Below are 24,314 nucleotides of genomic sequence, written 5' to 3' on the forward strand. Positions count from 1 at the left end.
AGTTAGGTGTTAGTCACTAAAAACTGACTCTACTTCCTTCTTTCATAAAATCAGTGGTTGTCAGGTAATCAGTTGATATCTATGTACTGGCAACCTAAGCACGGTGGCGGTTTTTGTTTTGTCACTTGTTTTTAAAAAACTGTGGAGGATAAACAACAAGGTCGTGCTGTAGAGCACGGGGGAACTATATTCAATATCCTGTGATAAACCACAATGGAAAAGAATGTGAAAAAGAATGTATATATATGTATAACTGAATCACTTTGTTGTACAGCAGAATTTAACACAACACTGTAAACCAACTAGACTTCAATAAAATAAAAATTTTAAAAAACCGTAGAGGACTTCGAAGAACATCTAGATGGGGGTTTACTGACAACCTTGGCATTACTGACATTTGGGGCCAGATAATTCTTTGTTGGGGGTTGTCCTGTTCATCACAAGACCTTCAGCAGCATCCCTGGCCTCTAGCGTGCGCGCGCACATGCGCGCACGCACACACACACACACACACACACACACACACACACACACACACACACACAGCTGTTAATAACCAAACTGGGACAAATCACCCTGGCTGAGAACCACTGATCCCCATTCTAACCTAAATGACTGGTTTTCAGACAAGGAAACCAGGGCTAAAAGATGCTAAGTAGGAAATACGTTAATATAAACGTTTCAGACATTACATGACATTTCTAAAAATCTTATATGTTCTGGTATAATGTTATAAGTCATAATTCTAGTTATTACTTTAAAATGTATATCTCAGAAATAACTAAATTTCCTTGTCAATTGCATTATTATGAACTTTTATCAAATCTTTAACCGTGGTCATTTTTAAGTCTTTTGTCATTTACAGACAGTTCTGGGTGTACTCTGACGCTTTTGCAAAAATGTTCCTATAAAAGGGTTTCATCTTCAAGGAATTCATGGAAAAGACTCTGACAAATATAGGTTTCTGGTAACTGACTATACTGCTGAACTGCATGAATAAGCATTTTCAGAACTCTAATGGAAAACTGATGAATTCATAAAAGTGCTAACAAAAGATCAAGATGAAAAAAAATCAGTTACACGGGACTGAGTAACCTGATGAGGAAGATTATAATTTTTGTGACTTTCTGTTTGAATTTAAAAAAAAAAAAATCCCACAAGGACCCAAAGGCAAAGAATATACAAATCAATTTTCACTGCAGAGTAAAGGAGCTGTAACAGTGGAGGATTCCTGGACTGAATGTCAATATTATGACATAGTGTGAGTGTGTTTCGTGTTTGGTAATTGCAATCATTGTTGCTTCTGTTGTGGTCATCCATTTACAATGCTTGGTGTCAGTTTATTTATCTCTTGTAAAAATAAAATACAGTGTGTATGTGTGAAAAAAAAAAGAATAGTTTTGGAGATTTTTGAAATCTATATGTATTTCTATATCTATATCTGTATCTATTCGAACAGTGTGTATCCTTTTGCTCAATGTTTTATCTGTGACATTCATCTATGTGGCTGCATATACTTATAGTTAATTCATTTTCATTCTATACAGTATTCCATTGCACAAGTATGACTTTTTTAATCCATTAAAAAAAAAAAGTAACTTCTTAGAAGTTACTTAGAAGTTACTTTAGTTATGCTAAGTAACTTCTTCCAGGGTATGACAGCCAGCACCACAAACTCCAGGTCCAGAAAGCTTTCACACACAGTCGGGAACTAGCTCAGTCAAGAACAAATTAAGTCCCTGCTCTTCTTTGCCTTCCCAAACTTATTTCACATTCTTTTGGTACTTGTCATAAACAAATTAATACCTGTCTAACTGTATTAACATCAATGTAATTGCCATATATAAAATATGCAAATAGGGCTTTCCTGGTGGCGCAGTGGTTGAGAGTCTGCCTGCCGATGCAGGGGACACGGGTTCGTGTCCCAGTCTGGGAAGATCCCAAATGCCGCGGAGCGGCTGGGCCCGTGAGCCATGGCCGCTGAGCCTGCGCGTCTGGAGCCTGTGCTCCACAACGGGAGAGGCCACAACAGTTAGAGGCCCATGTACCGCAAAAAAAAAAGTATCTTCTATCATTAGTAACGTTTTGTGCAGGGAGCAGACATGCCACACACGTGCAGCCCATCATCTTTGGGTCAGAAGTTGCAGTGTTTTTTGTTTTTAACCTATTTATATAAATATTACTTTGAGTAGTTGATCATGTTTTTATACTTATTAATTTTCCTCCCAGACGAGAAAGGCAAGAATTGGATAAGAGAGAAATGGAAAGGGCATCTGGCATAATTAACAGCACAAACCAAATAACAGAGGCAGAAGTGAGTCCACCGTTCTTAGCCAGCATGACAAAGCTGGTCCATGCAGGGCCATCACGCGAGACTCAGCTGCACTTCAGAGAACCGGAAGCACCCATGCTTCTAAAAACTACACATCCCAACTCACCTCTCTAATTTGTATGCCCAGGAAAAGAAGTTTGGTTGATTATTCATTAATGGTTGATTAACATTATGATATCAGGACTGCAAACACAAAATTTTCCACAAAGAAACCCCCGGGAAAGGATGCATACTCACCCAGCCCAGAGATGTTTATTGCTTTCACGGATTTCTTCATTTTGTAAAGAACCATCCGGTCCACGTCCAAAGCCTAAAATACAGAGAATGTATTCATTAAAACGTGTTTGAGCTTAGATCACAGCTTCAGAGAGCAGCCACAGGAGCGCCATGTGGAGGCCCCTCTGGGGTTGCCTCCGTGGGACCGGTGCTCAGTGTGGTGGGAATGAAGATGGAGCAGGTGGTCCCTAGAAGCCACCACCTTGTCACATGCCTCATCCACCTGAAGCCCCCAAGCCGCCTCTGCCCTCACTGCCTGCTGGACACCAGCCTTCTGCGGTGAAGCGAGTTAACCTGTACCACCTCTGCTTCCATCAACCCTCAGTTCTCCCTGTGAACCAGCGAGCCCTGGGGGTGTGCCAGCCTGCCGGGGCCCGTCCCCCGCATAATCAAACAGACACACTTCCTAATGTTCTCCTCTAAAGGCACACACCTGTTCGCCACTGTATCCTCAGCACCCAGCAGAGAGCCTGGCAGAGAACAGGACTCAAAACACAGCTCAGAAAATGACCATGAGACTAGCAAGACTGGCAGGACCCCAATCCAGACAACGGTTGTCCCTGCTGAGCCCAGAAACAAGGGGCAGCCACTGAAAGCTTCTTACTCTTAGCAGGGGGGAGGTGAAGGTCACGCAGGCCGCAGTGAGAACAACGGGGCAGGCAGGAAGTGGATTCAGGGAAAGGCTACCCAAAGGTGAGGGCCCGGCCGGGACCCACAGACGGAAGCTCGACGCAGGGCAGCAGACATGCTGGAAAAGTCAGGGAGTGGCCTTCGAGATCGACTCTGCCACTCTCAACCAGGTTTTAGTACTCCAGCTGCCAGCCCTCCCACAGACGACAGAGTAATCTTCTGTCCACAGGGGTCTGGCTCCGTTGCGCTGAGAGAAATGGGAACTGAGGGTAGTCAGATGCCTCAGTGTGGAAGGCCGATGGCAGAGGAAATGCCCTTTATCACACAGCTGAACTCTGACAAATTCCCTCCCATGTTACACTGTGGGGCACACCCCTCCCTAATCATTCACTGCAGGAAGCCTTGTAAAAATGCCACCAGATGGAAACTGTACCCTTGTCATTAAAGGCATGCACTGTTTCCTGAACTCAGGAAAAGAGAAGATGAACAGTAACTGTTGCTTTTCTACTCTATTATGAGTAGCTTAGAAGTATAGGTGAGGTGGGCGGTAGAGGTGATTTTTAATTAAAATTACAAGAGGGAAAAGCAATTACCTCCCCAGCCAAAAACAAACCCCTCATTACAGCATGTATTTACAGATAATTAAGGTTGAACTTGGTCAGGAGAAGTTAAAATGATTAAGACTGAATGCTGGAAAAAGTCTCTGTCAATTATATATAAAAACAGCATAGGAATTTTAGAACAAAAATAATAAAACTCGAGAGTCTCAAGGAACCAAAAGTTTCTACCAATCAGGCTGAGACTTCCAACCAGATCATGCACTCACCCGCCCTGCCCTCTGCAAAATCTACCTAAACTTAGGAGAAGGGGAAAAAAAGCTGCAACTACAACCAGAATTTGTGTGTAAAAACTATAGACAAGCAGAAATCTAATCGACAATACGGCCCTAAGTCGGAACTGCACAAAAGCCTAAGTCTGGCCAAAAACCTCATTAATTCTGAGGACCCAGACCACAGCTGACCTTTAGTTTACAAAGCAAATTTCAGAGAGTAAATTCATCACATAAACAAGACTGTAGGGATGTGTCACAGATATTTCAGAGGAAAATAAACAACTGTCTTCAACCACTTTAAGAGCACCTCTTCTGATTCCCTTAACGGCTGCGTTAATAGCCACAGCTCTTATTTATTCCTGGAAGCGGCTCTCCTCCAAGCCCACGGCTGGTCTGGGACCCTGTGCAGCGTGGGAAAGGACGGCCTGCCTGGGAGGACGCTCACACTCTTCCTTTCCAGACCCGTGCTGCCCAGGATGGTAGCCACTGGCCACTGAGGAATATTATCTAGAGTAAAATTAAAATGTAATAAAATTTATTAACCAGCTCCTCAGTCTGGCTACCTTTCTCAAGAGCTCCAGCCACGTCCCATGTACTGTTTCTAAGCACACCCCACTTCAGGCTTCTCCTCTGTACCTGCATCCCTCTGTGTGCCATCCCCCCCACGGCTACCCCGTAAAGCACTGGTAGCACCCAGGGGGTCCGTTCCCTCTTCCCTCCGTGCGACACGCCTGTCTCCCTTTGGAGGGCTGCCTCAGTCTTTGTTCCCAGGGCCCTACAGGGACCTACATCTGGCACGGAGGCACCTACGTCCTGATGCTGGCCCATGGGGCCAAAACTGCAGTCTGTCTGAGATGAATCTTGAGCATCCAGTGTCCACAAGCCACTTCTGTCCCTCGGCCTGTTTTCATGCAGCCATGCACTAAGGATCTGTACAGATGAATATTTCCAATCCATGTGATGATGGGGTGATGGAGAATACTAACTCTGAACAACCAATTAAGAGAAAGGTTCGTACATCAACTTTACTTCAAATAAACAAATAATGAAAAAAGAGAGAGAAATGTTATCCCCCCAGAAAGAATTCCACTCTTCTATGGACCTAGAGTCTGTCACATAGAGTGAAGTAAGTCAGAAAGAGAAAAACACATACCGTATGCTAACACATATATATGGAATCTAAAAAAAGAAGAAAATGGTTCTGAAGAACCTAGGGGCAGGACAGGAATAAAGATGCAGACGTAGAGAATGGACTTGAGGACACGGGGAGGGGGAGGGGTAAGCTGGCACGAAGTGAGAGAGTAACACTGACATCTATACACTACCAAATGTAAAATAGAGAGCTAGTAGGAAGCAGCTGCGTGGCGCAGGGAGATCAGCTGGGTGCTTTGTGACCACCTATAGGGGAGGGAGGGGATATGGGGATATACGTATGCATATGGCTGATTCACTTTGTTTTACAGCAGAAACTAACACAATATTGTAAAGCAAGTATACTCCAATAAAGATATTAAAAAAAAAATTCCACTCTTCTCAGTAGACCTGCATTACCAAAAAAATTATACTCCATTACTATCATTATATTTTAATTTTCATTTAAAAAAATTTGTGGAAATTTCTTTTCTCTCTTATTATGTAAGGATGTACATAATTTTGCCTCAATTTTGCCTCTAGGCCTGAAAATCCTAAATATTTTAGGCCCACAAAGCCTAAAATATTTACTATCGGGCCCTTTGCAGACAAAGTCTGCTGACCCCTGACCTGAGGATCCACACAAACGTTCCTCCTGACCGTCAGCAGGCCCTGCTGCTCCTGCCCTGGACTAGAGGCGACAACACAGGGCAGGCTTGGTCCCTAGCACCCTAAGGTCACAATTTGAGCCAGCAAGGGTGGGGAGGGCCTGGCTTATTCTTGGAACCCAGAGATTCTGCCCTGGAGGGGACAAGAGGACAGCTGACCACAGGCCTCCCCACTGGGCCATGACCCATGCCTGTCCCATCTCCTCTCCCCTCGTTCCTTTCATGAAAGGCCAACTGGAGAAGAAATGACATATCTGAAGGACAGAAAACCAAATAACAAAACAAAACAATGCCCAGACCTGTGCCCCAAGGACAGCTTTGCCAAGAAAGAGTCATACAGATATTTAGATGGTGGCTTTCCCTCAGTGCACATCTGACTTAACTTTTGAAGTAACAGAGAATGTTAACGACGGTGTCAAATATTTCCAGACCACTTTTGGGAAGCACAGAAATGCAATGTGGCCTGCAGGCTCGGTTTAAAGTGAGGGCAATAATGGATCGACCTCCTCCTGGGAATAAAGCAGAGGCCCAGAGAACAGCAGGTGTCATGAAGAATTAAGATCAAATAAATAGCCAAGCTAGATCACAGCTGTGCGAAACGTGTGCCTAAGGACAAACACGGACACACTTTTGTATAACCTAATAATATTGAAGTTACTCATAGTATGTGAATGTTTGTACCGGAAGATACATACAAGGATGTTCATGACTCGCTTCCAAGTAGCTGAAAACTGGACAAACGCAAATGCCTGTCAACGGGAAAACAGATGAACTGTTGTGTATTCACGTAACAGAATGCTACATAGCAATGGAGATGAACAATCTTTACCCACCCAGAACACAAATGAAACTTCACAAAAATATTAAAGATGCAAGTTGCAAAAGTAAACGTGCACTATAATACCATAAAGTTTTTTTTAAAAAACAGACAAAATTATAGGACTTCCCTGGTGGCACAGTGGTTAAGAATCTGCCTGCCAATGCAGGGGACAAGGGTTCCATCCCTGGTCCGGGAAGATCCCACATGCTGCAGAGCAACTAAGCCCGCGAGTCACAACTACTGAAGCCCACACACCTAGAGCCCGTGCTCCACAACAGGAGAAGCCACCGCAATGAGAAGCCCGCGCACCTCAACGAAGAGTAGGCCCCGCTCACCACAACTAGAGAAAGCCTGCGCGCAGCAACGGAGACCCAACGCAGCCATAAATAAATTAATTAATTTAAAAAAATAAAAATAGACAAAATTAGATTATGTTTAGGGATGTAGATTATGTTTATGTTTAAGGATGTAGATGTTGCTGAGAAAAAATGGGAAAGAGCCCCAAATGCCTAACCTAGAAGAATAACCACACAAACTATAGTGCACTCCTACGATTCAAGTCTAGACAGTTGTTAGCATCACTGATGCCGACTGGCTCACACTACGTGAACACGTGGAGCGCAGAAAGAACGCAGACCATGTACAAATGCCCATGTTAACAAAGGAGAGCTCTGAGGTAAGTATAGCTGAAGAACCAAGCACCCACAGGCACCCCACGGACCCTCTCCCTGGAGAAGTCAGCCCCCAACACAGCCCCCGCTAGATCACTAATGTAGAGAAACGTAGGAAACAGATGATGTGAATGCCAGCTTTATAAAAATGCTTCACATCCTGATTTTTACTAGGGGGAAAAGCTACTGGGAGATCTGGGGGAGCTGAAAAGGGAAAGGCAAATTTTGGCAGAACAGCTACAACCCACCAGAAGCAAAGAAAGGCACCCCCAGTCTCCCCGGCCCTGGTGCCCTGTTCCCGGGAAGACGAGGGGCAGGGGGAGGGCCTGGCCTGGGTCCCCCGACCCTCCCATAGTGCTCTGCTCCCTGGGGCTGACATTAAAGCTTGGATGCAAGCAGGAAACAGGCAATCTCGGGAGACTAATCACAAACAGAATGGACCTTATCCCAGAAGGTGCTAACACACCCCTGGCAGGAAGTGGGAGGGAGGCGGTGCGGGCGCTGTGCCAGATCCGGCACCGCAGGCCTGGTGATGCAGAAGAGGCTGGGAAGGCGACCTTCAGCTGAGAGCGAGGCCAGCCTTCCACATCTGTCCCAGTCCCGGAGGACAACGTAATCACAAGCCAGGCTGATTTCCCCAGGAAACGAGGATCAAGCCACATGAACTCCACTTTGGTAACAACATAAACAGGGGAGAGAAGGCTGGAGATGGCCGTTTTCTTTCCAAGCCCCACACGCAGACAAGGAGAGCGTAGTGAGACTTCCGCCAACCACATCCACTCTGTGGGCAATGTCCCTACCCTCACCCCATCTAGCACACTGAGCCCCATCATTCCCACTGGGCCCCCGACGGGGGCCTTCCTGAGGTCAACTGGCTGCCACATTTGTGTCTTATATATTCTTTCAAAAAGTGCATCTCGTAACTGACCAGAGACTTTAAGCAACGCGCGTGCACTGAAAATGGGGAAACCCATCATTCCATTCAATCTCCTAAACCCCTCCTAACACCCTAAACATCTAAATCCACGATGTCACCTACAGGAAGACACCAGAAAGAAAAGAACCCAACAGAATGGGATCTTAGTTCTGGCCCCTCAGTGCTGTCCTGCTGGAGCAGAGTGCAGAAGTTAGAGATCACTGGCTTTAGAACTGGACAGCCAGGCTCCACTTACTAGCAGCACAGTCTCAGAAAACGACTTCACCTCCCTGACTCGGTTTCTTCATCTGTAAGTTGGGAATAATAATATCTGCCTCTTAGGATAAGGTCATGAACATATACAGGGTCTGGCATATTGCAGGCACTCAATAACCAGTAGCCATTGTCAGTGTCTTCCGGTTCTCAGAGGGTCTAAAACTATACCACACTTATGACCAAGTAAGGTAGCTGCTTGGAAACACCATCACCCCAGTATTGTCCCAATCAATAGGATAAATATTTTCAGGTCTGATAATGGTTATGATAACAAGCGGAAATAACTCAGAAAAAAACACTTTTGTAGCTCTTGCCAGCCTTTCACTTCCACATGCATCCGTTTTCTTCCATCACTTTAAATTCTCCAAAACTTTTCCTGGTGCGTTTCTGACTCTCTAAATGGGTATCACGACAAAGGCAGGGCCACACGACTAGTGGTAGCACAGGGTGCTCTGGGCCATATCAGCTTTAACATTTAGGGAGAGGAGTGTGGAATCCCAGGTCTGAAGTGCAAGGGGGTGGTGGGCACCTGGTATCAGTCTGTGCCCGCCCCGCACAGACCCCCAGGCATCAGGAACCCCACTCACAAAGCAAGGCCTCTAGGTGGGCTGACCGCTCTCACACCTGCAGGGGCCACACCAAGCTCTGCCCACCCTCTGCTCACAGAGGGCCACACTGTGAAGCTGGACGACGCCTGAAGCTCTACGGGTGTATCCAGGGAATGAACAACCACAGAGTTACTCAGATAAGATCATCAGCATTTCAGAGAAACACCTTTTAGTTCCAAAGACAGCAGGAGATAGGAGTCTAAAAAGGCATCTGCAGTCCCAAGTATCATACATCAATTTAAATTCCACAAAGCACTTTAACATCCATTATCTTGGGCAACATTTACAACACCCTGTGAAATCATCAGTTCCCCTAATTTAAAGTAGAAGAAACTGACTCAGAGTTTAAGTGACTTGCCCAAGGTCATTTATTTGGCTTTGAACTAAAGAAAGGCTAGGAGAGCTCCCACAAGCTAAGGGGCAAGCTTCCCGAACTGTGCCCCCCACCCCGTTTGCTAACAGCCTAGCTTCCAGAGGCCGGAGGGGCGCCAGGGAGCTCAGTGGGCTTCTGCAGCTGCCTTCCCTAACGTTCGGGAAAATCATCCCCCTTACACCCGACTCCCTGTGCTTCCTTTAAGCCCCTTTCCACTAAGCTCATCCAGGCGCACGGGCACACCTGCCTAGACTACCTGTGTAACCAGCCTGGGGCTTCAGAATCTTCCCAAGGGCTGAGGGCGTGGGTAGTGCAAGAAGGCGGGTGGCGGATTTGCCACCATCTGCATCCCCCCAGGTTACACAATCTACTCCTGAGCTCTTCAAGAGGAAGATTAGATAAGACATGGCTAGCCTGCCGTGTGTTGATCTCCCACTTCTTGGTTCCTGCTTCCCATCCCAAAGACCTGGCGCCCTGCCCTGCGATGGATTGGAAAGTAGGGAGGAGGGAAACCCGGAATGAGGAAGGAAGACCAGAGGAAAGGAACCAGCAGGCTTGTTGAGGCCCCAAAGCTGCCTGCCACACACTAAGCCACCCTCTAAACACAGCAGAGGGAGGTTTCTGAAAGAAGGAGGTGAAAATGCAAATAAGGCTAGCGTGCTACCTGGATCCCGTGGTGCCCCTCCTGCTTTACCCCCAGATTCTCGGTGCCTGTCCTCCAACCACATGCCCCACCGATCCCCAAGGCTGCACGTCTAGGAACTAACCTTTTATTTTTCTGCAATTCAAGTAGTGCAGTAATGGGGGGAGAGAAAGATAAACTGGGGAGGCCAGGCGCGCATGGGAACCACCCAGGCATCTTCCTGCCCCAGACCACCCATGCTGCACCCCACTTCATCCTCGTGAGCCCGGCTTATTGTGAGAGCACCGTTGGAGTAGAGAGCATGGCTGAGCACACAGAGCTGGGCTTTAATTCCCGCATCTCCACACACGAATGACTCCATCCCTGGGCCTCAGCTTCCACATCCCTAGAATGGGGTAATAACGTCTACTCCATATGGTGACTGTGAAGATTACACCACACGGGTAAGCACTGCCCAGCAACTGGAGAGCATCCGCGTCGACCTGAGGACCCTTCCCCTCCTGCCGCCCCGGCAGCTGGCACAGCATAGCACAGCAGGCAGTAGCGCGGCTGGGTCACTGACTTGCACAGACCCACGGCTGCCGCTGGACCTGGCGGCTACCCTGGAGCGTCCTGCTCCAGCTCTCCTGCGGCCGCGCCCTGTCCACATACGGTGAGAACAACAGGGGCCAAGGGGTCACACCTACCGGGAGCCCACGCCAACCTCCAGACCGCACTGCGGATACCCAGCCCCCCCGGACCCTGCATCCACAGCCTTGGTCTGAGTGGGCTTCTTCCCCAGGGTGCCCCACCCTAGACTCAAAGGGTGGCCATCTGCAGGGAGAGATGAACAGAGCTTGGACGTACACTAGACACACATGCTGGAGGCGCCCAGAGGTGCGAAAGCATCAAGCCTGCCCCGAGCCCTGGCGTTGTACGTGGGGCTCCCGGCACTAGGGAGCCTAGAGTGGTCTACACCAGGTGCCCACCGTTCCCATGCCCTGCAGAACCAGGCCCCACACTCCTGCTCCGTTTAACCCAGGCCGCGCAGAATGCTTCAGGGGTGCGAGAGCCGAGAAGATGGTATGGGGAAGCTCGGCATCGGCACCCGCAGCCTGGAGCACGGCAGGGCCGCTTCACACGCCGGGCATCAGAAGAGTTCATTCAAAGAAAAGAAAGCTCCGCTAAACACACGCACGGAAGACTGCTCCCACAGCGTCGGAAGGCCGGGCATCTACCAACTGCGCCCAGCAGGGAGCAAAGCGGGAACCAGAGAGGAGGAGCCGCGGGGGGACAGACAGACTCCCTCTTTCTTCTTCCCTCCGAATAACCCCACCCCCAAACAGCTCCCTCTAATCGAGGAAGCAGGGGAGAAGGTGCGGAGTTGAGGCCATGGCATGGACAGAAATGGGGGACTGGCCAGGTCAGGGAAGCGAGACAGGGTGACATTCCAGAGGAGCGAGCAGCCCGGCAGGAAGAGCAGGCCACAGGGCCAGGCAAGGCGGAAGGATGAGGCTGGACGTGGGGGCGGGGAGGGGGTGTGCAGGGCAGGCCCCTGTCACTGAGGGGCAGCGGGAGAGGGCGGGACGGGCAGCCAAAGGCAAGAGTAGCTCTCAGCCGGCTGCCGCAGCTTCTGAGGGCCATTAAAGGCTGTCTATTTTCAGCATTTGGGGATGTGAGTGTTTCTCCCCAAGGAAGGGCTCCTTGACCGTTCGTTTTATTCTCTTTGTTCCCCATCCAAAGAAAAGAAAACTCTAAACCCCAGTAACAGAACAAGAGGGAGAGCAGAGGGCTGGTTCCCTCCGCCTAGGGCAGAGGCCCCCTCTGGCCTGCAGCGGGCGGGGGGCGGGGGGGGGGGCGCCCGGCACGACCCCCCCCCCGCGCGGTGCCCGCTGCGTGCTGCAATCCCCAGGGAACTCCTAATGCTGAGTCCTAAAAACAGACACTGCATGTAGTGGTGCAGTGTCTCTCACAGCAGACATGGTTTCTACGTTTCTCAGACCAGAATGCTATCTGCTTTAAAGCTAATACGCGAAGTATTTACTACCTTTCAAAAAAGGCAGAGATACAAATTTACTGTTTCTTAAGAAACCTGAGGAAGCTCCAAGAGTACACAGATGTTCTGCTGGTCCAAGCCACGCAGCCCAGGCATCTGGGAAGGTCTACATTGATCACAGTGACTGGAATGATGGATTGTGCAAAACAAGGGGTGAGCACGGTGGCCGGCAAAAGGCACCATCCAAGCTCTGTCACCTACTCATACTGTAGCCTTAGACAAGTCACTTCTCCTCCGAGGTGCCAGACGTAAAATTCTGTGAAACTACTGTCTTTAAGACAGTTTGCGTTTCAGCTATCTTTCCAAGGAGGGACTACAATTGTATTCAAATACATGTGATGTAATGGATTAATTTTCCAGGGTAACTAAGAATCCTGCCCAAGACTCTCAACTGAATCAATTAATGACTAGCTGTTAACACTGTGAATAATCAGTCCTATTCCAAACGTAAAAACAAATATTTGGTAATGGCAAAAGGTAATTTTTAACTAAAAATTTCTTATTTCCCTGGCTTGGACTTCTCACAATAGGAAGAAATGTAAAGCGTGTGTCAGTACAACTTACCAGAAGGTCAAAATACCAACGTGGAGATACCAGCAGTCGTGTTGCTGGTGGGAGATACTAAATGTCTCACATCCGTACAGCACTTTCAACACAAAGTGCTTTTACATATACCATGGCTGGTGATCCTCAAACACAGGTAATATTATCATAACAGAGACTAAGTGAAGTTATTTTTCCAAGGCCACAGAAGTAATGATAAAACCAAGATGCCACCTTTGTAATTTCTTTTAGTTCAAAAAAAATACTTTCACGGTATTTTAGCCTGTTATTCTTTCTGACATCATGCGCTGTTTCCTTAGTCTGTTCAAGGTAAACAACTGTTAAAAAGTCAAGAAACAACAAACCAAGAAAATAAAGCTATTTTCATTTGAGGGGAAAGTTTTTTTTAAAAGTTGCAGTCATTGCATGAAGCTTATTAAGCAGCTGTTCTGTTCACATCGTTGTGTGAGATTTGGTTCATACCACTGTGTATGAAACAGTCCCTGCTTTCAGAGCCTTAAAATTTCCTGAGGCAACTGAGATCTCTCAGAAACAAAGCCCCAGGGAATAAAGCCATGCCTAGCAGCTCCTCCAGGACAGGACCCCTGACTTCTCATCTCTGAATCTCCACACCCAGCACAGTGCCTGACACCTGTAAACGCTCCATTAACATGGACTAAACCACACTCATCGTCTTTTGTTTACACCAAACAGCACGGAGCCCGGCTAACAGGGAAAGGCTTCCTGTGGAAGGTAAACACAGTCACACCCTGGAGACAGTGGCAGTTGTGAGAAGGTGGAGGAGCCCCTGGCAGGCAGATGACACAGTCAAACAAGCAGGGCTGGGCAGGGCAGGACAATCGCCAAGGGACAGTCACGATGTGTGTCCCACTCACCCGTTCGATGGCTTTTTAAACAGAGTAGATTTAAAAGGTATCTTACTAGGGCTTCCCTGGTGGCACAGTGGTTGAGAGTCCACCTGCCGATGCAGGGGACACGGGTTCGTGCCCCGGTCCGGGAAGATCCCACATGCCGCGGAGCGGCTAGGCCCGTGAGCCATGGCCGCTGAGCCTGCGCGTCTGGAGCCTGTGCTCCGCAACGGGAGAGGCCACAACAGTGAGAGGCCCATGTACCGCAAAAAAGAAAAAAAAGATTAAAAAAAAAAAAAATTATCTTACTAGAATACAAATTTTTCATATATATACCATCACATCCTATAAACGGGATCAACGAAACCATGAGGCTGCTTTCATTCATTTGAAATATGCTGTGTGGATGCCAGTGGCCTGTACTTGCACTTCAGTATTCTTTCAGTTACAAGATGGAGAAAACTCTGAATTGCACATATAAATAGAAACAGATGGTCAAAGACATTTTTTAAAAACAGTCCAAGATATTCTTTATTTAAACTAATTCAAAAGCTCCGAAATAGTACGAAATTTGTTTCAACTCTCTATCACTGACAGCATCTAATATCTTCTTGCCCTCCTCATCTCAAATATGTTAGACAACAAGCACCTGAAACTTAGAGTAACACTAAACCCATGTCAATATTATCATGGCAGCATGGGTGGAACACTAATTTCTTCTTGCACGACTGCCTGCTGCTTTGCCTGACATTCAACTAAAGGTGGCCCAGGCACGCGTGCACACACACGCACACGCACACACACACACACACGCCCCAAACACCAACTTTTAACATCCTGGTGCCTGTGCTGCTGTGCTATTTTTTTCTATCTTGATCACAACAGAGCCATGCTTAGCACATAGATAGCACTCGATAAATATTCACTAAATGAATTAATTGTGCTGCCAGGACAATCGCTTCTCCAGGGACCCTAAAACAGCTCTTCTCCTGCCTTCTCTGCGAACCTGTCTGACCTGTAAACGTGTTGTTGATAAGGAAGGCTGCCTGCAACGGTCATGCCATGAATCCGGGTCCACACGAGTTCCTTCATCTAAACGGCACTAAAAACAGTATCACTGTAGAGCTATGTCACTGGAGCAACGCCAGTTTATGAGAGTCTTCCTCAATACCTGCCGAGCTCCCTACCGACAGGCAAACAAATAAATAAGTGAATTTGCACCCCTCATCAAGAGTTCAAAATGTTCCAGGTATATCACCACACTGCTAGGAGATGCAAACATTATAGTGTAAATCTTGGCTTTTGAAAACTTTTTAACAAGAGTAAACATTGAAGATAACCAACTTACATGGTGTAAGTACCCACATATAGATCAAAAAAGTTATACAGTGGCCAATAAGGACATGAGAAGATGCTGAACATCATTATCAGAGAAATACAAATCAAAACCTCAGGAAGAGGGACTTCCCTGGTGGTCCAGTGGTAAAGAATCCGCCTTCCAGTGCAGGGGACGCGGGTTCGATACCTGGCCAGAGAAATGAGATCCCACATGCCACGGGACAACTAAGCCCGCGCCACAATCACTGAGCTGGCATACCTCAACGAGAGAGCCAATGTGCCACCAACTACAGAGCCCACGCACCCTGGAGCCTGTGCGCCACAACTAGAGAGCCTGCGTGCCTCAACGAAGATCCCACAACTAAGACCCAATGCAGCCAAAAATAAAATAAACATGTATGCACACACACACACACACACACACACACACACACATAAAGCCAGACACAACAGGCTACATGCCATATGATTCCGTTTTGTTTTCAAAATTATATGAAATTCTACCAAAGACAAACTATAGTGACGTAAAGCACATCGATGACTGTGCAGGGCCAGGAGAGGAGGAACTGGAGGGCTGACCTCAGAGGGGCACGAGGTGACGGGACTCCTATTATTATGACTGCAGTGGTGGTTTTATGACTGATACATGTGACAAAACTCATTGAACTGCACGCTTAAAACTGGTGAATTTTACTCTATGTGGATTATACCTGTTAAGCTGATTTTTAAAACTAAAACAATAACACAAAAACTTAACTATGTTTCTTTCCTAACTTTCTGTCCCATTTATTTCTTTCAAATGGCTGTTCTCATTCCCTTAACTTGAAAAAAAATGTTCAAGTCCCTAGATGTCTGGCCTCTGGATTCCCTCGTGACTCTTCCTTCACTCTCAGGACACTATTAAACACCACGGTTTACCTGAGGACAGACTGAGGCCGAGTGGAGCACAGGATCCTTTTGAGGGCTGGAGTGAACTACGGAAGCTCGGGGTAGCTGATGCAGGGCTGCATGATGCCTCAATTCATCAAGTACCTTCCAAAGGCCGTTGAGATAGATTTCTCTGTATTCACCGGGTCCTCAATTACTTAAACTCGAATGCAGGTCCAGCATCATGGCCTCGGACATCTGTCTGCCCCACCTGCCCCAATGCCCACTCGCAACAACAGCGCTGGTCACCGTCTATGCAGGGAGCGTTACTGGCTGTCTGACACTGAGTACAGTACGGCTCTGCTTCCAGCCCTTCCCTGAGGGATGTGTTCTGAAGTCTACACTCAAACGTCTCCCTGTCAGTATGTCCCAAGCACGTGGTCTGGCTCGTTACAAAAAACTGACGACAGAAACTCGATGAACTACATATGTTAATTTTTGGAAAAAAAATTTTTTTAAGGAAAGGAAAAAATGAGAGATGCTGCCTCTCGCACCTCTTGTTCCTAAAGTCCTTCAGCTCAGCCCAGGCCCATCCGCGGTCCTCTTAGGTGCAGGCTTCCTCCCTGCCAGTTCCCTCACTGGACAGGCAGCGGCTAATCTCCCAGCCACCCTACTCTCCGTCACAAAGCTGAAGGTCCCCAGGAGAGATGTCCATCCCCACGAATTCAACAAGGTCGGCGCCCCCTCTGTTCCCTTCACCTCCTCCCCCGGGTCACCGAGTCCCAGCACTCACCAGCTGGGATGGAGGAAAAGGGAAAATCAGGTGAGGTGTCAAGGACAAAATGCACATGTTACCTCTAATCCTTAAACAGACTCGGCAGTCACAGAGGACGAGCGGTTCTTCTGAGAACTTCTCAACCTCTGCCCAGGGCCCTGCAGCACCGTGCTTTCAGCACCCACCAGGAGGACAGCATCCCCCTGCCTGCCCCCTGCAGAGCGCCCCAGCACAGGAGGTGGGAGTCAGGTCCCCTCTCACCCTCAGCCTAGTTCTCAGGACCGCGGCTCCTTTCTCTTCAAAGTAAGTGACTTGGTGAAAAGCCACAGGGCTCACATCCCTTCACAGAATAAAACTCTGTGATGACAAAGAGAGCTGCTTCCCACCATGTGACCACCTTCCTCTTTTGCCTCTATCTCCACAATCGCTTTATCAACCCTCCACACCCTGTTCCTATCGGACAACTGTTCCCTGAAGAGCCGTGGGTGTTCCTGCCTTCCCCACTCCCACCCTGTCCTCTTATTAAAATCCTTCAGAGCCCTCAGGATGCACCAAGATGCCACCCTCCCTGAGAAGCCTTCCCATCCCCCCGTTCTCCCCAAATCCCTGATCCTACCTCTTGGAGAATACCTTCACCCTGACTTGTTTTATTGTTCACTGGTGAAAAATTGTCTTCCCCACTAGATGCCAGGTTTCTTGAGGGTAAGGCACATGTCTTACCTACTTCTGACCCCTACAATGCTGGGCTCGGTGCTTTGCTCATGGTTGGCCCAAGATGGCTGCATTTGATTTAATCTCTATGGCCCCTTTCACCTCCAGCAGTTATTGTTTGATCCTATGAGCCAGGTTAACAGGAAGAGATGCAACATCTCAGAGGCAGAGAGACGGCCCCTCCATCCTGGCTCTGATTTATAGGTCCTGAGCACCACAGCCCACCCCTGTTCCTCTCTTAGGCGCTGACTGCTTTCAACTGTGTCTGATGGCTATCTGTGGACTCAGTTTAAACAAAACCCCACGACACTGTATTCTTCTTGGGGGCCAGGCAATGTGTCCCCCATCCTTTTATACCAACTGTGGAACGGGAAACCACTTTACGCATTCCAGAGCTTGTTACGTGATTAAGACCGAGGCCTTGATCGCTGCACGGGGCCCCGGGTCTGACATCCCCACAGCTGTGCATGGCTCTGGGCGTTGCCAGAACTCCGAGGTTCTAGAAACGACGGCACAATGAGCCTGCTTTGGATTTCTTGTTCCTTCCCCCTGCCCCTAAAGTCTGTGGTCAAACACCACAAGCTGAATTATTAGTAACAACTACCATGTGTGTAGCATACCTTACAGATTACAGAATGCTATTCAACAAACCTTAAATGCCCACTGTGTCAGGCAGCATGCTAAATGCTAAAAATGAACAGGAGTTTCAGCCCCAAGAAGACCACGTGTACCATTTCAACTCCAATAACAACCCTAGAAGGCAGTTAGCATAGGTGCCATTTCCCTCATTTTACAGATGGTGAAACTGAGGCTCAAGAGATGAAGTAAAATTTCTAAGTAAGAAAAACAGCACAGACAGGAAGAGATGTAAACTCGGACGTGACCCCCGACTCCTGCCTTCCCCACACCATGGTGCGCAGCCTGACGTGCCTGCGCTCTCTTCACAGACCACAAGCACAACCAGCCCAAACAAGAACCCAGAAGGTCGGCAGAGTGGTTTCCAGGGCACCCCTCTGTGACCAGAGCCCTCGGGCATCCCCTGCAGAGAAGCAGCACAGCCAGCTCGACTCAGCCCACGCAGGCTCCAGCCTCACACAGCGTCCACCTTCTGGGCTCCACGGCACCACCTGCGCTGCTCCATCCTGTGAAGGCCCGACGTACAGTCCACGTGACACCTGTCATTTCTTTCCCAGGAAGTCTCCACATGATCTCAGCAAGGTCCTTCCAGAGGACACTCCTGGCAGGGCCCTAGGGGAGTGTGTGCAGCAGACACGGCCTTATGACATCCCCTCAAATCACTCCCCATCTGAGTACAAGGAGAGTCTAAATGTGTGGTTCCAGTTTATAAGTATAAAACCCTTTAGACACCATAATCATCACGGAAATGAAAATTGCTACATGAGGAAAGCTCTGCCACCCACTTTGGAGACACGAAGGCAGACGGGACAGACAGAGTGCGGGTTCAGGGACAGGGTTAAGCCACAGACCCCAGTGTACAGGCCAAGTTCACTCCACATTTAAGGTCCTCTCAGGGCAGGATTTTGAGACCAAAGCCTCACAGCAAAAGAACAAGGCATTAGGCCCCATCGGCTGTAAAGAGGGAAGAAACCTGGGTCACGCAGACACCCAAGGGCCAGCCTGGCTCCACCACTGCCTGTGTGGCCCTGGCCAAGTGACAGCTTCTGAGCCCCTGCCTGGGTGGGCTGACCCATCACAGAACTCGCCACTGTCCACAGGAATGCTACAGTGAAATTTCTTCTAGACCTAAATTCTAGGAGTCTAAGCTTCTATGCACATGGGGGTGGGGGGATTACAAAAGTCCAAGGACAGCATTACTTAACACAAACTTCATCCTCTGGATTCAGGGACAGGAAGAACTCTCAGTGACAGATGAACGCAAGAGCCAGTCTCACTTGACACCGATGCTGAGCCCCTGGCGGAGTGGACCACAGCAGCTGTGGCCACTCTGGTAAGGAGACACTATCAATAAAATCCCTGGTCGAAAACAGGGTGCCTGACCGTAAAGAGCTTATAATCTAATTGAAGTACACAACCTACATATCAAACGGTCTAGGAAAATTCACCAAGTAACTGACTAGTAGACACAAGGGGATGTTATTGCTAGAAACAGAGTAAACAGCAAGGAAAGAGCAAATTCCCACACCCAACGAGCACCCGCATCTGATGCCTTCCGGTCAGTGTCTCACGAATTCTCCTGGTGACCCTCTGAGCCAGCGGTTATTACCCTTATTTTACAGAAAAAGAAACTGAGGCTCAAACACTTAACTCTCATTGGGTCACCTAGCAAGTAGATGTTCACACCCTGGACTGTGACCCCATAGCTCACCATCTAACATTTTCATCAAACTTGAAAAATTAAGAGTTCTACATAAAGTGATTATCTGGGGGGAAAAAAAATGACACCAAAAGATCAAAGGTTTTTTTTTTTTTTTTTTTAAACCATTTTGGTTGGAAATCCCAGAGAAACAAATTTTATATTGTCCTGCTTTCTTAAACAGAGACGGGAGTGCAACTCTGCCTTAATTCTCAGGATCGCTGGGAGCACCAAGGACTGTGACAGCGTGGACGGGCAGCGTGGGAAGCAGGACCGCTGCCCCCCCCCCCCCCCCCCCCCGCGCTGTATTCTCCCCTCCCTGTCAGCTGCCGTCCTCGGCACCTACCCTCTGGCCTTGACCCTAGGGCAGCTGAGAGAGGCCTCTGCCATTGACCTACGGTTTCTGGATATGTTCCAGATGCTAAGTGTCTGACCTCTAGATAAGTGGGGCATAATTATGCCTAAGAGATGGGGGATGCGCCATAAAAACGTTACCGGCGTGTGCGCGTGTGGAGGACAGTGGGGAATGGAGCCAGAGACGGACAGTTTCCTGGACCAGAGAGACTATGTAAGGAGGGGCACTGCCCGCATGTGCAAAAAGTAACAGTGATAGTGCCCACTCACTGAACACCCACTCTGTGCCTGGCACTCACCCATGTGCTCTAGGAACACGGTTTCCTTTAGCAACTGACTTAGTGTCATTCCCAAATTTCAGAATGAGGAAGTTGAGGACCAGACTGAGCTTTCAGAACCATAAACACATGAGCTGGGGCTTCCCTGGTGGCGCAGGGGTTGGGAGTCCGCCTGCCGATGCAGGGGACGCGGGTTCGTGCCCCGGTCCGGGAGGATCCCACGTGCCGCGGAGCAGCTGGGCCCGTCAGCCATGGCCGCTGAGCCTGCGCGTCCGGAGCCTGTGCTCCGCAAGGGGAGAGGCCACAACAGGGAGAGGCCCGCGTACCGCAAAACAAACAAAAACAAAAAAAAACCCCACATGAGCCAGTAAGCAGCGGCGGTGAGATTTGAACCCCGCAACGTAAACACCAACACCCATCCACGTTCCCTGCGCTGTCTCAAGCTCCCTTAAAAACCCTTCTGACAGAAGCAGCCAGCAAAGCCATAGAAGCACTCGAATCAAAAAGCTCAAGCAGGGGCTTCCCGGGTGGCGCAGTGGTTGAGAGTCCGCCTGCCGATGCAGGGGATGCGGGTTCGTGCCCCGGTCTGGGAGGGTCCCGCGTGCCGTGGAGCGGCTGGGCCCGTGGGCCGTGGCCGTTGGGCCTGCTCGTCTGGAGCCTGTGCTCCGAGGCCGCGGCGGTGAGAGGCCCACATACGGCAAAAAAAAAAAAAAAGCTCAAGCAGCACATGAGGTAATAAGGTCGATAAGGCCAATATCCCATCAGGCAGGCAAACTGCTAAACCATCACCTGGCGCGGGTGAGGACAGCGGACCATCTGAGGCTCCCCCGTCGGAGGCATCTGGTGACCTGGAACCCTGCCGAGGTGGCGCCTCTCCGGCAAAGGGCAGGGGAGTCTCCCTAACTGAGGGCAGAGAGCTCAGCCTCATCAAGACGCCCAGCGGCTGCTGCCTCAACACCAGATCCGTGCATCTCGCGAACAGACAAACCGCTGTCCCACAGAAGAGCCTTCTCCTCAATTAAAAACACTACTGGTCGCTGGTCCTGCACACACGCACGCAGGCTTGTGCAGAAGCCACGAACCTCCCAGGGACGAGCCTTTCCCACGCAGAGGGGCCACAGCAGCTAAACGGTGGGATGTAAAGAAGACAAGGATCGGCAGCACGGAGGACGGAGAAGCGAGGAAGGCATATCGTACTAAGTACTGAGGTGAAGGCATTTTAGTTTTTTAAAAAATTCTGGGCCCAGGAAGAAACCATATATAGAGTTGAAGGATTAAAAGTTTCCCACCGTTCACCTGCTCAGTAGCATCCAGGTTACTGAAAAGATACATGGACATCAAAAGGCGGTTGAGTCTGCCTATTTTAAATGGGTAGGGAGTATCGGTCTGAAGAGACTTAGAGAATTTCATCCAGCTTTTTTTTTTTTTTTTTTTTTTGGGGGTACGCGGGCCTCTCACTGTTGTGGCCTCTCCCGTTGCCGAGCACAGGCTCCGGACGCGCAGGCTCAGCGGCCATGGCACATGGGCCCAGCCGCTCTGCGGCATGTGGGATCTTCCCGGACCGGGGCACGAACCCGTGTCCCCTGCATCGGCAGGCGGACTCTCAACCACTGCGCCACCAGGGAAGCCTTCATCCAGCTTTTTACTCACAAATGTAAAGAGTTGCCCAAAGTCAAGTATCAGGAGCAGATCCAAGGCCCCCAAACCAGGTCTCCTGGCGCCCAAACCAGAGCTCCTTCCCAGCCCAGGACATGACTGTCCTGTCCCTTACTGAACTTAAATAGCTTCCTCCTCTATACACTAGCTTAGAGCTGCAACTCTCAGTAATCAAAGGTGGGCTCGCCCTTCCTGCGTCTGGGTCTCAACAACCGCAACAAAATATTCCTTAAGAGCCAGTCGCGTCCCGGGCTCCGCTTAGGGCACCGGGGAGCTGGTGGCAGACAAAACAAAGTCTCTGACCCCACAGCGTGTCCAGTGTCGTTCCAGTGGAGACAGAAAATAAAGCGGCACGCGCAGGGCACAGCACGCCAGACGGTGACGACTGCAAAGCAAGAGCATCGTGGCGCTCCCCAAGGCTGGGGCTTCTGTACCCTCTGCTCACTGCTGCACCACCAGCTTCCCCCAGGTGCTCCATAAATATTTTCTGACTGAAGGAACACAGAGACAGTGAAGAGCGGGGCTAGGTCAGACAGGAAAGTCAGGAAGATGTGATATTCGAGCAACACGTGCAAAAAAGACGTAACAACTGCGTTATAGGTGGTGATTGCCGCTCCTTCAAGAAACGACCAAAAATAAATGAATGGCTAATCTCTCGGGGCTTGTTTTTACAGAACGCTCCACACTCAGCACGGTGAGGGTCCGAGCCGGCACTGAATAAAGTGACTGACCCTGCGGGCTGGCTGCGCTTCAGCGGCCCCCCACCCCCGCAGGTGGCGAGGAGCAGCGGCAGCGGCAGCAACGTGGCATCCACACCACAGTCATCAAACGGTCTAGAAAAAAACGGCCTCCCCAGCAAAGGCAGTGCCAGCCTTTCTCTGACCCCAAGCTCTTGTCTGGGAGGATTCCTGCTCTTTGTATGAAAATCAAGCATAGTGCCCGCAATCTCTATTAATAACGATAATATTATCACCACCACCTAGTACTGACCCCTGACCGTGGCTGCATACTGCAGGAGGCATTTAACTGCATTATTACATTCGAAACTCCCAACAATCTGCAGGGTGCGGAGCAAAGTGAACTTGCCCCAGGCCACACTACCAATAAGAGGTGAAAGTTGACACCCGGTCTGTGGGACTTATGCCTTGACCTTCTATATCACAGTTAGGTGCTCACTTAATGCTGGCGAAACGCAAACAAACTCAAGCACCATCAAAACCAGCAGTTTATTTCTGCAGAAAAAAGCCTAAATACCCAAGTCTAAGCCATGCTGTTCATGATGTTTTACAAAGGACCCAGTGAACACGTTCTTCCTTCATGTCACACATTCCAATTAAACGGTAAATACCAACACGTTAAATCTATCCCCTGCTCTTTGTATAAACACTAATGGGAGCCTGGTAAAGATTCAGGACACGGTCACAAAGCGTCATCTACACTGTGGCACCACCTGAGAGCCCATTAGCGGTTCTGTCCTCCAACCAAGCAAAGACCAGAGCCACTGAGGCAAAGAGCTTAACAGGAAATGGGCCTCAATTCAGCGTGCTGTCAAGTCCTTCCCATGAGTGTTAACCACATAATCCCTGCTGGGAGCTAGAAATGTGTTCTCTCTGTTCTAGCCCCATCATAAAACCCTAGAACTTTATTTCAGGATCTTACAGAACCCCCTCTGCCTATGTAGATCAACAGGCCCTTGATATTCCAAAAGCAAGCATTTTGACTTAATCTTAATGGCTTGTTGAAGCCTCAATAGCTTCAAATTCTTTAATGATGAGTTTATGTAAAAGCAATTTTCCCACTAATTCCCAAAAGGAAACTTCATATACATATTTCATAAAAACTAACACACGTGCACCACCACTTATTTTGGGGAACAAATTTTGCTGGCTATTTTTACCACATTATTTCCTAATTACGTCTATTTGTCCCTTACAACTAGACTGTGAGCCTTGGAAGGTCCGTATTTATACCATTCTCAGCAACTAGCACAGTACACAGCCAAACTGCCTGATGAGTAAGTGAACAAGTGAATGAATGAATACACACCAGAGTGACCTAGATAATATCCATTCATTCTGCCTCAAATTAGTCCAGGTACAAACAAAACAAGCTTTAGTTCCTCTAAGCGGACCCTATCTCCCTGAAAAATATACTATATCTTTGATTTTCCACCTAACTAGATCTTGAAAGTATTTTAATTAAAATTCATCTGTATGACACAGTAAGCAGATGCTTTATTAAAAAATATTTTAACAATTCCTTCTCTGATTTAGTCACATTTTCCATCTGAGTTCCTATACGAACTATGATTATAATTTATGAAAAAAATGTGCATTATAAAATTGTTTCAAGGCTCACTGAGGCAAATCATTCCTGC

The 24,314-nt window shown here is 48.6% G+C and overlaps 1 protein-coding gene across 2 annotated transcripts in view; it reads right to left on the reverse strand.

The window, feature by feature from the left end:
- The window catches only part of ASAP2 (ArfGAP with SH3 domain, ankyrin repeat and PH domain 2), a 162,402-nt gene that overhangs the window by 104,743 nt on the left and 33,345 nt on the right, over positions 1–24,314 (reverse strand). For both annotated transcript variants that reach the window (XM_007456938.1, XM_007456939.1), the window contains exon 2: positions 2,570–2,642. In XM_007456938.1, coding sequence (XP_007457000.1) covers positions 2,570–2,642 — 73 coding nt within the window. The remainder of the gene's footprint in view (positions 1–2,569; positions 2,643–24,314) is intronic.

The sequence above is a fragment of the Lipotes vexillifer genome, unplaced genomic scaffold (genome assembly GCF_000442215.2).
Source record: "Lipotes vexillifer unplaced genomic scaffold, Lipotes_vexillifer_v1.1 scaffold390, whole genome shotgun sequence".
Lineage (NCBI taxonomy): Eukaryota > Metazoa > Chordata > Mammalia > Artiodactyla > Lipotidae > Lipotes > Lipotes vexillifer.